The sequence below is a fragment of the Aptenodytes patagonicus genome, chromosome 5, assembly GCF_965638725.1.
Source record: "Aptenodytes patagonicus chromosome 5, bAptPat1.pri.cur, whole genome shotgun sequence".
NCBI classification, from domain to species: Eukaryota; Metazoa; Chordata; class Aves; order Sphenisciformes; family Spheniscidae; genus Aptenodytes; species Aptenodytes patagonicus.
The window spans coordinates 38932960-38945042 of record NC_134953.1 but is presented as its reverse complement, the minus strand read 5'-3'; the positions used below and the strand labels follow the sequence as shown (position 1 = coordinate 38945042).

The window sequence follows — 12083 nt, the reverse complement described above, 5'->3', positions numbered from 1 at the left end:
TTGGCTGGGCTGATGTCTTGACCTGGGTTTTTGGGAGAGCAGCTTGGGGCAGGGATGGGGGGAAGGCTGAGTCTGCTTTGCCCCTCTTTGTGTGTGTGCCCCATGGCAGCCTGGGTGACCCCAGGAGGCTGGGGGGGACCGGCATCCACACGAGCATCCTCTGCAAGCCTGGGTGAAGCACTGCTTGGGTCCCACCTAAGCGGTGACATCCGAGAGCATGCGTCCTGGCGGGGATGCAGGAGGGGACCTGGTGGGGAGCTGGTGGGACCCCCACACCCATTGCCTTACCACCCATGCTCTGCCCCCCCAGGCATCCAGTACACTAAGTACGGCTGCCGGCGGAAAAGCGACAACCGGATGGTGCATAGAAACTTCTGTGACAATGGGAAGAAGCCGAAGCCGATCCGGCGGCGCTGTAACCTCCAGGAGTGCTCCCAGCCAGCGTAAGTCCTCCCCAGCCAGCCTGGGGTGCTCTCATCCCCTATATGGGAGTATTTGGGGCTGCGTTTGGAGCGTGCCGGCTGCTTCCCGGCGTGGGCATAGCCTCTAACGCCTTCACCGTGTCTGTCTTCCCCCCCCCGGCAGCTGGGTGGCTGAGGAGTGGGGCGCCTGCAGCAAGTCCTGCGGCAAGCTGGGGGTGCAGGCGCGGGCGGTGCAGTGCGTGCAGCGCCTGCAGGACGGCACCAACCGCACCCTGCACACCAAGTACTGCCCTGGGCAGCGGCCCGAGACGCGCCGGCCCTGCAGCCGCCTGCCCTGCCCTGCACAGTGGAGGACGGGTGCTTGGTCGGAGGTGAGCTGGAGGGGGGAGGAAGCCCCCAGGCCTCACGGCGGGGTCTGGAGGAGGGTTATAGGGGCTGGGTGTGAAGGCCAGGTATTTATAGAGCAGCCTGGTCTCATAGGGATGGAGATAAGGGTACAGGAGCCAGCGATGTTTTCAGTGAGGTTTGAGGGAAGCTCAAAATTAGACAGGGAATAGCATCCCTGTGCATCCTGGTAGAGGCCGGGGCGGGGGGGCGTTGCTGGAGAGGGGTGAGGAAAAGTCCTTATTAGAAAGCAATATCCACCTGAGGCATTGTCATCTGCAAATACTCCTCTGGGGTGTGCCGGCTCCCCCCTGCCCCATCACTGACGTCTGTGTGTCTGGGTGCAGTGCTCGGCGAGCTGTGGGGAAGGCATCCAGCAGCGGCAGGTGGTTTGCAAAGGCAGCGAGAGCGGCGGGCGCTGCGAGGGCGACAAGCCGGAGGCCGTCCAGGGCTGCCACGTGGCCCTCTGCCCGGGTGAGAGGAGGAGGAGGTGGTGGCACCTGGGGGGGGGCACACTGGCAGGGACCAACCCTCTTGCATGCCTCCCGCCCAATCTCGGCTTCAGGGGGGTGCCAGCAAAGCAGGTCGTGTTGAATGTCCCTGATGCTGGCAGACAAAGGGTTAAGTGCCAGCCAAAATATTGCACTTTTCTGGTCTTGGCCCTGATATTTGCTGTAGATGTTTTTTTGGGTTTTCTGGCCATTTGGGGATGCAATGAGCTGAGGGTACGGTGGAGATGGGCACCTTGATGTTCATCTCGGGGTTTTTTGGGTGGTTTAAGTGCTGGGCCAACTGGGTGCTCCCCAGGGGACCTCGTTTTTAAGGACATCCCTTAAAACAAAAAAATCCCCCACCAAAACACCCTCCTAAGATATTTTGAGTGCCCCCAACCTCCCGTAGCGACTGGGCATCGTGACGCTCTCTCCGCAGGGAAGCTCTCCGGCACCACCACCAGCACTGACGCTGGTGACCACGGCACGCCCAAAGGGCAGTGGGTACCCCAGGACCCGGCCAAAAACCCTGTTAGCAAGATCTCCTCCAGTAAGTGTCCCTGCTCGGGTAAGGGCGACGCTTCCTGGGATAACCCTCCTGAGGGCTTCTGCACCTCCAGGTGGGAACCGCAGGTGGCTGGGAGGGAGGATGCACATCCAGCAGGGATTTTGGGGAGTTCTACCCTCCGCTGCTGCATCCCTGCTGCCTCGGCTTGCAAAGCCTGCTGCTCGGTTGCCATCTCGTGGAGCCTGGGATCTTGCACTTTCTGCTGCCTTTGGCTGGGCACAGTGTTGCACTCCCTTCGCCTCCTGGATTTTATGCCGTTTCCTTTTTACCTTGAACTTTTTTCAGCCTCCTGTGTTTACCCAAGCAGGCAGATGGCTTCTGGCTTTTGCCCCTTGCTCCAAGCAAGGGGTTGCTTAGAGCACTTTGTAGCTGGGGCGGGATGCATCACGATCGGATTTAAGATGCTGGTTTGGAGCATCCCTTGCTTGCTGTTTTTTCTCCTGTGCACAGAAACCTCGAGTGCTTTGGCTTTGTTTTCCAACTCCCTCACCCCCCTTCCCATACAAGCATTGCCAAAATTGCTGCCCTGGGGCAGAGAGTGATAGCAGGTTTGGCAGCAGCCTGCAAGGGGGGCACCTCATCCTTTGGGACCATTGGAAAGGTGCAGGGGTGGGAGCCTAATGCTGCCCTCGTCCTTCGTGTTCTCTGATGCTGCTCCCTGCTCTGTCCCTCTCCAGAGGAGCCTTGCCTTGGGGACAAGTCCATCTTCTGCCAGATGGAGGTCCTGGCCCGCTACTGCTCCATCCCCGGCTACAACAAGCTCTGCTGCGAATCCTGCGGCAAGAAAGCCTCCTCCACCACTGGCTCGCCCCCTGCCACCGGCCCCAGCGCTCCCCCTGGAACCACTGCTCCCAGCCCCTCTCTGCCGCTCTCCCCCCGCCCCACCGCCCCTGCCCGTGGGGCACCCGGTGGGGACCTCACCCCGGCTCCTCGGGCCGGGCCAGCTGCTGGCGGAGGGATGCCTGGTAGTGGCGCTTTCCCCAGGGGGCTGCCAGCCCCGAGCGAGCCAAGCAGGGGCCGGGCAGCCAGGTAATCCACTTGGGACCACCTCGCCGCGGGGCAGGGGAAGCATTCCGCCTCCCTCCCTCTCCTCCTCTCCCTCCTCTTCTCTCTCCCACTTCCAGTGATGGTTTTCACGGGTGGTGCTGCCGGGTTTGGAAACAACCTGGCTCACCCAGAAATTCCCAGGAAAACCACTTTTTCTCATGATCCCCCTGCCCTCCCAGCTGCGGCATGGTTTATTTGACAGCGCCACGGAAAAAAGGTGAAAAGGAACAAAAAAAGCGACAGCGGCTTGGCTGTGGGTACACAGGCCGCTTTGTTCCAAGGTGCTAAAAAGATTTTGGGGGGGCTTTAATGTTGCTTTTTCCTTACTCCCGCCCCAAGCAGCAACACAAGATGTGCTGGAGAGGAGAGTCCTGGCTCGGCGGTTCAGCCCCAGTGCTCAGAGCTTGGGGGTAGCAATGGGAGGATGCTGGGAAGCTGGGGGCCAAGCAACCAGAGGGAGTTGGCAAAGAGTGGGGGGGGAATGTCGGAAAAAGCTCAGCCCTGGGCTGTCCCCGTTGGGGTAGAGAGTTTGGGAAACATGTCTGGGGGGAGATGGAGTATGAAAACCTAAGACCAGCTTCTGTCCTGCATTGCAGGATAGGCAGGAGATGGTCCCGGCAACTCTAACATGAGCAATAAGAAGGTCAAAGACCAAAAATACATTTAAAAAATGCCTGTCACCTAATGGTGACTTTTTAGCCAATACTGCCCTTGGCCAGCCTTGAGCTGATACCGATGTCCAGCCTCTCCAGGACCACCAGCCTGATCCCTGCACCCTTGTACCCAGTGTCTGGGGGGCATCAAAATGGGGACAACTGGGAAGCTGGGAGTGGATTTTAGGGGCAGTTACAAAGAAAGGAGAGAGGAAGATTAATCTGTGTCCTTTTCATTGCCTGGGAGGGGCTGAAAGGGAGGTGATTAACACCATTAAAAAATATTGTGCCAAGTACTAAAGGTATGCACAGCACTTTAGGTGCCTAGGGCTGCGTGCAGCTTGCTTGGTGTCAGGCCAGCTCCAGGCACAGGGTCTGCCTGGAGGAGTTACAGTCCTCAAAACCTCCCCAAAGTGGGGTCAGGCGGCCTGCTGTGTCCCCGAGGGGTGTCCCCAAGGGGGCTGCCGTGGTTTTGGTGCTTAGGGGGGTGTGTAGCCTCCCAGCTGAGGGCATCCAGCACCTCCAGGTGCAGTGGCAGGGGGAAGGTGGGCTCCCATGGGGGATGAGCGCTGGTAGGGAGGAGGTTTTGGGGCCAGAGAGGTGGAGTCTGAGGAAGGCAAGGCTTGGCGGATAGACCAGTTTGGCATTGCAAAGTGGGATCTCTCCGGAGCACATGCATGGTGTGGGTGCATCCACTGGCCCTGAAGGTGCTGCTTCCCTGGCCATCCGAGGAGCAGGATGGGGCATCTCTAGGGGCAGTGTTTGGTAAGCACTTCAGCTGTCCAGGGCTTGCTGGTGAGGCGGCTGGGGGTGATCGATTCGTACTGGGAGCCTGTGGGTTTTAGGGCATGCTGCTGTTTGAGCCTGGTGCTTTCAGTGCTGTCGGTGTAGGTGCAGAGCGCTGCATTGATAGCACTCGTGTGGCTGCAAGAAACTTGACGTCGGGGCATCTTGGAGGATCTCACATCGGTGTGCAAGCTCCCCTCAGCCTTTGCTAGCCCGGTGTGGCTTGTGGTGGGGGTGAGGTTGAGGATGGTACATGCTGTAACTGAAACGAATGGAGGCCCCACTGCATTCCTGACGTTTTAAGTGTTGGACTGACACAGCCCTCCCTCTGCTGTGTTTCCCTGGAGTTACCCAACAGTACAAAAAGGACTGAAGAGATGTTAAAAGGGCAGCTCGTGCACTCTCCTGCCCCCAGATTGCCTCCGAGTCAAGGCTGGATGAGCATTTAATTACTCTTAAAAGCACCTGAGGATGGAGGTCCCCTGCCTCCTGGGCACTGCCCTTTGGTATTAAGTGGGCTTCACAGAAGACGGGAGAAAGCCACAGTTCTGTCTGAGCCAAGCAACCAGCACACCTCGTGGGAATGGACGGACGGAGGGATGCCTACAAAACGCTGCAGTGGGGTGCTGGGTCCGAGGCGTGCAGGTATTGGTACCCACAGGATCGACGAGATGCTGGGGATGTACCAGGGTGGGATTCATCCCTCGGACTGCTGACACCACTGCCGTGCCCCTTGCCAGCCTATCCGCCAGCACTGCCCTCCCTGGGAGTGCCAGCATTTATTTATTGTGCCAAAGATAACGCTTCGTTTACTCTTCAAGGAGCCTCTCTCCCCAGCGGCCTGGGGCGGGAGGGCTGGTGCCGGTGCCAGCTGTGCCACAGCCCTCTCCTGCTGCTGGGACAGCCCTGGGCTGGCTCGGGCAGGACTGAGCTTGCTTTGCCTTTCCCTGCCCGAAGCAAGGCTTTTCTCCAGCGTTCAGGCCCCTGCCCCGTAGCCTTGGAGGCATTAAATTAAAACAAAACCTCCCTCCCCCAAAAATGGGCTGTAATGTCTCCAGGGCGCAGTATATGTGCGTGCATGCATGCTCACTCCTTCCTCCCAAATTCTCAGTTGCACCCTTCCCTTCAGTGCTGTCCTGGGCATTAGTGCTTTATTGCATTAGGAATATTTGCAGTGGTTCCTTGCAATACCTCGGAGGAGAGCTGTATCTCAGGACTGGCCGGCCCCCTTCGCACCCTGCGGCCAGGGTCCCCGGGGAGGCGTCGGGTCAAGGGGGCTGTGCTGCAGGTGCTAATGCCCGTCTCTAGCCGAGAGCGGTGGGCGAGATTATTTAAAGCAGGGTGCGATTAGACCTCCCCCGGCCACATGTGGATGCTCTGGAGTGGTGATGCCGAGGGGCTGGGACCCGGCACTGGGTATTCCAGCCTCGGGCTGGCTGAGGTTGGGTCGCTTCTCACCGTGCAGATGCCACAGTGTGTGGAAAGCTGCGGTGTGGGGATGTAGCGATGCAATGTCCCAGCTCCCAGCAGGGATTTGGCCCTGTCTCCAGGAGGAGAGGGTGCGTCTGGTCCTCTGCATCCTCCTGGGCCGGGTGGATGCACCAAGTCATTCCTGTGATGTAACCTTGTCCAGTGTTACGATGATGTATAAAGTTTTGTACATACGAGATTCAGAGCTTTTTAACTTTTAATATTTATTAATTCTGTTGGGTTCTCTTTTTTTTTTTTTGAACTCTAACATAATGTAAAAAAAAAAAAAAATCCACATCAAAATCTCTTTCTGTTGATTTATTTGGGGATGGGTGTGTGAGGGGGGAAAATATGAGTGTGACCTGTGTGTGGTTGAAATGGATTTCACACAGTGAGCCATCACCTCTTTATCTTATTTCAACCCAGCAACTCCTCTTTATCAGCCAGAGTTTCACATAGCTGTTTTGAGATGATTCCCCCCCCCCTTAAATAAGACGAAGACCCAGCAAAACCCATGGACGTATAAATTACAAGCACCCTGCAATGGCTGTAATAACATTTCACGACCCCCAGCTGCTGGGCTTCACTCTTGCAAGGCTTGTTTCTAGCTGCGGTTGGCAGCAGCTTTATGGCACAACGTGCTTGTTCCCAGGGTGCGGGATAATGTCGGGATCATTGGACCGGCCATCCCTGCTGCTGCAGAGGGCTGTGGGCGTGGGATGGCTGGTGATCTCCTGGGGATCCTCCTAGGACAAAACCCACCGGAGGGTTTATCATGCTGCAGGTCTGCAGTGACAAGCTCCTCTGGATGCATGGTTCCGGAGGGCACGATGCTGAGTTACAGGGTCGTGGGGCTGAGTCCGACCCTGCTGCTGCCTGTCTCCATTAGCTGCTTTCTCACTTGCCTTGCCACCCCTCTCACGTTGCAGTACCCTAAGTCAATTGAACTGACGGTGAAAAGCACATTTCTGACCCCGCTGGGACATGGCTTTAGTGCCATACGCCCGCTCCGGCTGTGCCTGCTACTGTTGACACAGCAGGAGGAAAAACCTGCATCTATATACATACACACATAAATATATAGCTTAGCCATCACAAAATAAATAAAGATGTGTTGACGGTTCAGGCCAAAAAGAGCCCCTGAGCTTGCACTGACAACTGATGCCATGGTCAGGTAATAAATAAAGAGCGATGAAACCGGGGCAGGGCTGAAGCCGCAGAACAAACGGCACCGTGGGCAGTGATGCCCGACGTCGGGGTGTGTTTCAGCAGCCACCCCCCTCCCCTATGCACAGTGGGGAGGAGCGATGCCAAACACCAGCTACCACTGCTGCTCCTGGGCAAGGTTTGGGCAAGGGTTTTTAGGCAACCCCTAATGCAAGGCTTGGTGCTGCCTTGGTCACCCCAGCTTGCAGACGCTCTGCTCCGTCCCCAAAGCGGAAGCACGGTGCTGGGTGAAGGGTGTCCTCTACGCTCGGGGTTGCTCAGTGGGTGCACTGCCTAGCCCCATCACTGGTGGCCGCGGCTCCTCGGCCGCAGCAGCAATGAGCAGGGGCAGAAGCGAGTCTCCAGCTCAGGCCATGTCCCTTGTGCTCAGGCAGAGCCCGTCCTCCTGCAGCTCAGGGGCACGCGGTGGCAGAGAGGTGCCGGCAGAGGTGCTTGATGAAGTCTGCTTGGGACTGTGGCAGGACGCGGTTAATGATGGATGTGGGGATCCAGCCCTTTGGGAGAGAAAACACCCCGAATTTGGTCCCGCTGGGTCAAAGAGAGTTGGGGTGCCCATCCCGGGAGGAAGGTACATTTGCATGCCAGGATGCGTACCCCTTGTTGTCCCACCCCAAATAACACGGCGGCACTTGCCTTCAGGTCCATGCTGAGGAGCCAGGTGAAGCGGGTACGGCCAGGGTCCCCCGCCAGCGGCTGCAGGACGATGCAGCTCAGCCGGGACTCAGCCCTGCAGTGGGCAAGAGAGCGGGCAGTTAAGGGTCCCCCCCAGGGGGAAAAACAGGGGTAAGGAGATCCCAGAGCAAAGCAACAGGGAGGTCGCTCCTGGCATGCCTCCCTTGCCATGCCCAGTGCAAACGTTCATGGCTACAGCTGTGGTCTCCCCCCACAGGGACATGATACCCTGTGACAGTCGCTTTGGGGGGGCTGTACCTGATGCACCCTTCCTGCAAGGGCAGCGGCTCGACATGAGTGGCGGTGCCCACCAGGTAGACGGCTGTCTCCCTCCTCCCACAGTGCCGCACGCTGACGAAGTCCCGCTGGCCCACCAGGTTGCCCGGGCTGGGAGCGGTGACTTCGTGTGTCACCAGTGTGTCCGTCCCGATGCGCTGCAGCACCTACCAGAGCAAGGATTAGGGGATTAGGCTCCTTGTGGCTGCCCCTCCAGGGACATCCCCACTAGCCCTTTACTCCTGTCCAGGGGACGTTAGGCCACCTTGGGGACAGTAGTGTGGGGTGGCAGCATGAGCAGAAGCAGCAGCAAGGCGGGGGCTTGGGACTGGCACCTGGTGATAATTAAATCCCAATCCCCTGCAGGCTATTAAGGGGGAAAGGGGTGATTTTTGCAGCCTGTTTTATCTGGGACAGGACTCTATGCTATTTCTTTTTCTGAAGGGACAAGGAAGTGGTCGCAATACATAAGCAGAGGCTGGGTAGCATCTGAGCCAGCCCAGGTGGGCTGGGGAGGCTTTCTGAGGCTGGCAGCTTGCTTAGGGATATGCTGTGATTTGGGAGCTGAGAAATAAGGCGAATACTCAGAAGAAGTAGAGAACACATGTTGTCTTCTCAGAAGACAACACATAGCTTCCTGGGGGTGCCCCCTGCAGCATGATGTATTTGGTTTAGCCTCTTTTTTTGAGCTGTCTGATTCCTCTGAACAGTTTCTCCCCTGATATTAAAGTCTGAGCAACATCAGAGTCCCCCAGCGTGGAAAAACCTCCGTGAACAGGCACAGTGTGGAAAAGAGAGCTTGGAAACGACACGTTTCTCAATGCCATGCCAGTAAAGCACATCTTCTCTCCCTGGGGTGATATCCTGCTCTTGCAGGAGTGCGGAATTAGCTTTAATCCTTCAGCAATCTTAAAAGCCTTGATAAATATGATTTTTTGGATGCTAGCAACCCTGGCGATGCAAAGTCTCGGACAGTCCGCCTGCGATGTCATCACTTGCCGCCTGTGGTACATCCCTCCCCACCTTACCTTCACCTGGCCAAGGGTCGGGTTCCACTGGGGCATTTGCTCGATCCTCTCAAACAGCTCCCGGTGCAGCCGTGCCACCGGCACAGCCAGGACCACCTCTGCCCGAAACACCTTGCCCAGTCCAGGGAGGGTGGCGCTGGACACGGCGGCCCCAGCGTCCTGGGAGAGCAGAGAGCCTGTATCACCCCCTCACCTAAAAACACCCCGAGAGGCACTGGCTATGCGCTGATACGCCTTGCTAATAAATCATCCCAGTCCTCTTTTCCATCACTGTTTGTTTTACAGACAAAAGCTATTATATCTAAATCATGCCACTTTGATTGCTTTTTTTTTTTATTTTAAGCTCCTTTCTAGCTAAATTAAACAATTCAGCAAACAGCTTAATGAACAAACACTGGAAATAACAACAAAGTCGCAATCTGTTGGGTTTTTCTGCAGAAATGCTCCTGGCTTTCCCTGGGAACACGATTATCTGAGTTTCCCCTTCCAAGCTTTTTCCTGCTGTCTATTTACTTTGCAGATTTGCTTGCAAATGTGCTTAACGGAGGCTGGCTTGGAAACCCTCTTTGCCGTGCATGCTTTTGCATGGCATGCCTCCTGCGCCCATGGTTTCCCTTCAAGCAGGAGGAATAAGAGAAGCAAATCTTCCCTCCCCAGACTCATTTCTCCTCCTGAAAGCTTTTCTGGCATGAAGCAGTAAAGGCAAGAGGCGGCTGGGCTTTACCAGCATCGTTTCTGCCTGCCAGCTGGTGTGCTGCTGCAGGATGCTCAGCGCTCGCTGCAGGGCCGTTTCTCCCTGGGTGATGTAGAAGAGGTCCACGCTGGAGAACTGGCTGGGGCTGACGTCTCCAGCAGGCTCGAGGCAGGCGGCTGCAGGAGCAAGGCAGAGCAATGTGAACCCCCCCGCCCCAGCTTTGCCTGTGCATGTGGCTGTGGGTACAGAAGTGCAAATGGAGCTGGAGCAGAGGGTTTTGCTGGCCCAAAGTCTCAGCTCTTACACCGCCATTTCCACCATGCAAGTGGTCCCCTCTTGGGCTGGGGTGCAGGATGGCTTGATACAGAAAACCTTGCTGTGAGGAGCACCCCTGGCATTCATTCACTGTGTCTGTCCTGACTGCATGGAAAGCTTTTTGAAATTGCTTTCCAAATCAATTCCCAGTAACACTGTGGTACAAATTGCACGTTGCTTGGGTATTATTAACATTGCATAGGCAGCCTTTGGACCAGCCACACTTCAAAAAACCCAGATGAATTTGCCAATTTTCAAGTCTTTAGGTAAGTGGTGGAACTAGAGACACAGCAGACATGCAAAAAAACACTGGCAAGTGCCTGTAACCTCTGCTAAAAGCTTTGGCTGCCTGTCTCCCCGCTAACCCAGTTTGCCATCAGTATGGGGAATGCTTTTAAGCTACCAGAGAGCTGGAGAACAGCCCAGCTGTGAGAAGACAATTAACTCTGTCCCCCAAAATATGGGTCAAATCATATGGAGAGGGGTGCATTTTAATAGGCATCCCTCCATCATGTGTTCCAAGAGGCTTGTGAACGGTGCTAGAAAACGTGGTACCCAAGCACCTGAGCTGAGCTTACCTGTCTCCTTCCCCATCAGCCTCTGAATATAATGAGGAATTTTGGAATGCAGGCGACGGGATCCTCTTACCACTAGCCCTCTCACGTCCTTCTGTATTGCCGCAACGGCTGTTATCTTCAAGCCTAGGGGAGAGACACGCGGGCTTTGGTGAGCACGGAGCATGCAAGGACGATGCCGTGGTGCCCCGTGTCTCTGCTGGAAGTTCATTTGCAGCTAAGACCAAGACTACCCTATGCATGACACAATGCAGGAGGAAAATAGATGCATAGATGTGACATTTCCAAGGGAGCACCTCCCAGTGGGATGCCCATCAGATGCAGACTTAGCATCTCCTTTAGGACCCTCTTTTCTGCCTGTTTTTCCCGAGGTCAGAGGGGAGGCGAGCGGTGCTTACCGGGCAGGCGGCGGAGGTGGTCATGGGCAATGCCACAGCACAGCTTGACAGTGGCCCGCAGCATGGCACAGGAGCAGGGCTGCCTCTGGGAGCACGCTGCATCCCAGCGCGCCTTTATAGCCGGCCTGAAGGACGGCACCTGATGATAGGACCATGCTGCCAGATAGCAGCTGGGAATAAGGAGTACTCAAGGACAAGGCAAGCGAGAGGAGGGGCCGGAGGGAAAGGCCACGCTTCCCTCTGAATGAGCAGTCCCTGCCTTGCCTCCTGCCCTGGGCAGGCGGCTGTGAATGAACGCGTCCCCAGGACACAGCTGAGATGGGACACTTTAGTGGTCCCCAGTGCCACTTGATCGAGGACTGTGGTGGCAAACCCAAGCTGGCAAAGGCAACTGGGGGCCCTTGCATGGAGGGAAGGATGGGGTGGGAGTTGAGCACAACGTGGCTTTGCTCTCGGGGAGTGTGGAAGCTGCTGTTAAAGCCATGCTCGTGGAAAATGGTGCTTCTTCCTATGGAAACTTCATAGAAGTTATGGTGGTAATTGCTGCTGTTGTAACTCCTCAAGTAACTCCTTATTTTCCTCTTTCCTACTTTACTCCCTCCTAATCATCCCCTGTAGACCTCTGTCGCTCACAGTGATGGTGGGACCACTACATCTTTTGGCATAAAGTTATTCAGTCCTTTCCCTTGTGTTTTTAACGGCCCCTCTTAAAAGGTTAAACACAAAACCTACGAGGTCACTCCTTAAAATACAGCCACGCTGTATTCCTCTGGCCCTTAGCAATACCTGCTTTTTCAAGTGCTTTGAAAACCTCACTTCATTTTTACCATGGAAAGGCTCTTCTGCCTGTATGTACCTAAGGGGTTGGATGCTTTTGTTTCACTTAGCATCACTACAGCTCGGTTTACCTTCAGTCTCTGAGGCTGCAACAGCCAAAATATTTCGGCAAGGAGGCCAGGAGGGCTTTTTGGCTTTAAAAGGGATAGGAGAGACTTCAAGGCTTGCAATCTGGTGTGGTTGTGGCCAGCAGGTTTCTTGCTGGAAAGGGGACAGTCTTTCTGTGGCTGCCGTTGCAAG

General features: G+C 56.0%; 2 protein-coding genes across 2 annotated transcripts in view; one reads left to right on the top strand and one right to left on the bottom strand.

The window, feature by feature from the left end:
* The window catches only part of ADAMTS14 (ADAM metallopeptidase with thrombospondin type 1 motif 14), a 42857-nt gene extending 36791 nt beyond the window's left edge, over positions 1-6066 (top strand). Inside the window, exons 18-22 of the mRNA XM_076338029.1 lie at positions 311-443; positions 586-793; positions 1154-1280; positions 1737-1847; positions 2543-6066. Of these exons, the coding sequence (XP_076194144.1) occupies positions 311-443; positions 586-793; positions 1154-1280; positions 1737-1847; positions 2543-2898 (935 nt within the window). The 3' untranslated portion in view covers positions 2899-6066. The remainder of the gene's footprint in view (positions 1-310; positions 444-585; positions 794-1153; positions 1281-1736; positions 1848-2542) is intronic.
* Positions 6067-7440: 1374 nt separating this feature from the next.
* Positions 7441-11070, bottom strand: LOC143160301 (steroidogenic acute regulatory protein, mitochondrial-like). The gene is made up of 7 exons (XM_076338028.1): positions 11007-11070; positions 10612-10734; positions 9749-9894; positions 9025-9183; positions 7979-8163; positions 7682-7775; positions 7441-7542 (listed from the first exon to the last, which is right to left on the bottom strand). Exons 1-7 carry the CDS (start codon positions 11068-11070, stop codon positions 7441-7443), a joined length of 873 nt encoding a protein of 290 aa, XP_076194143.1.
* Positions 11071-12083: the final 1013 nt, after the last annotated feature.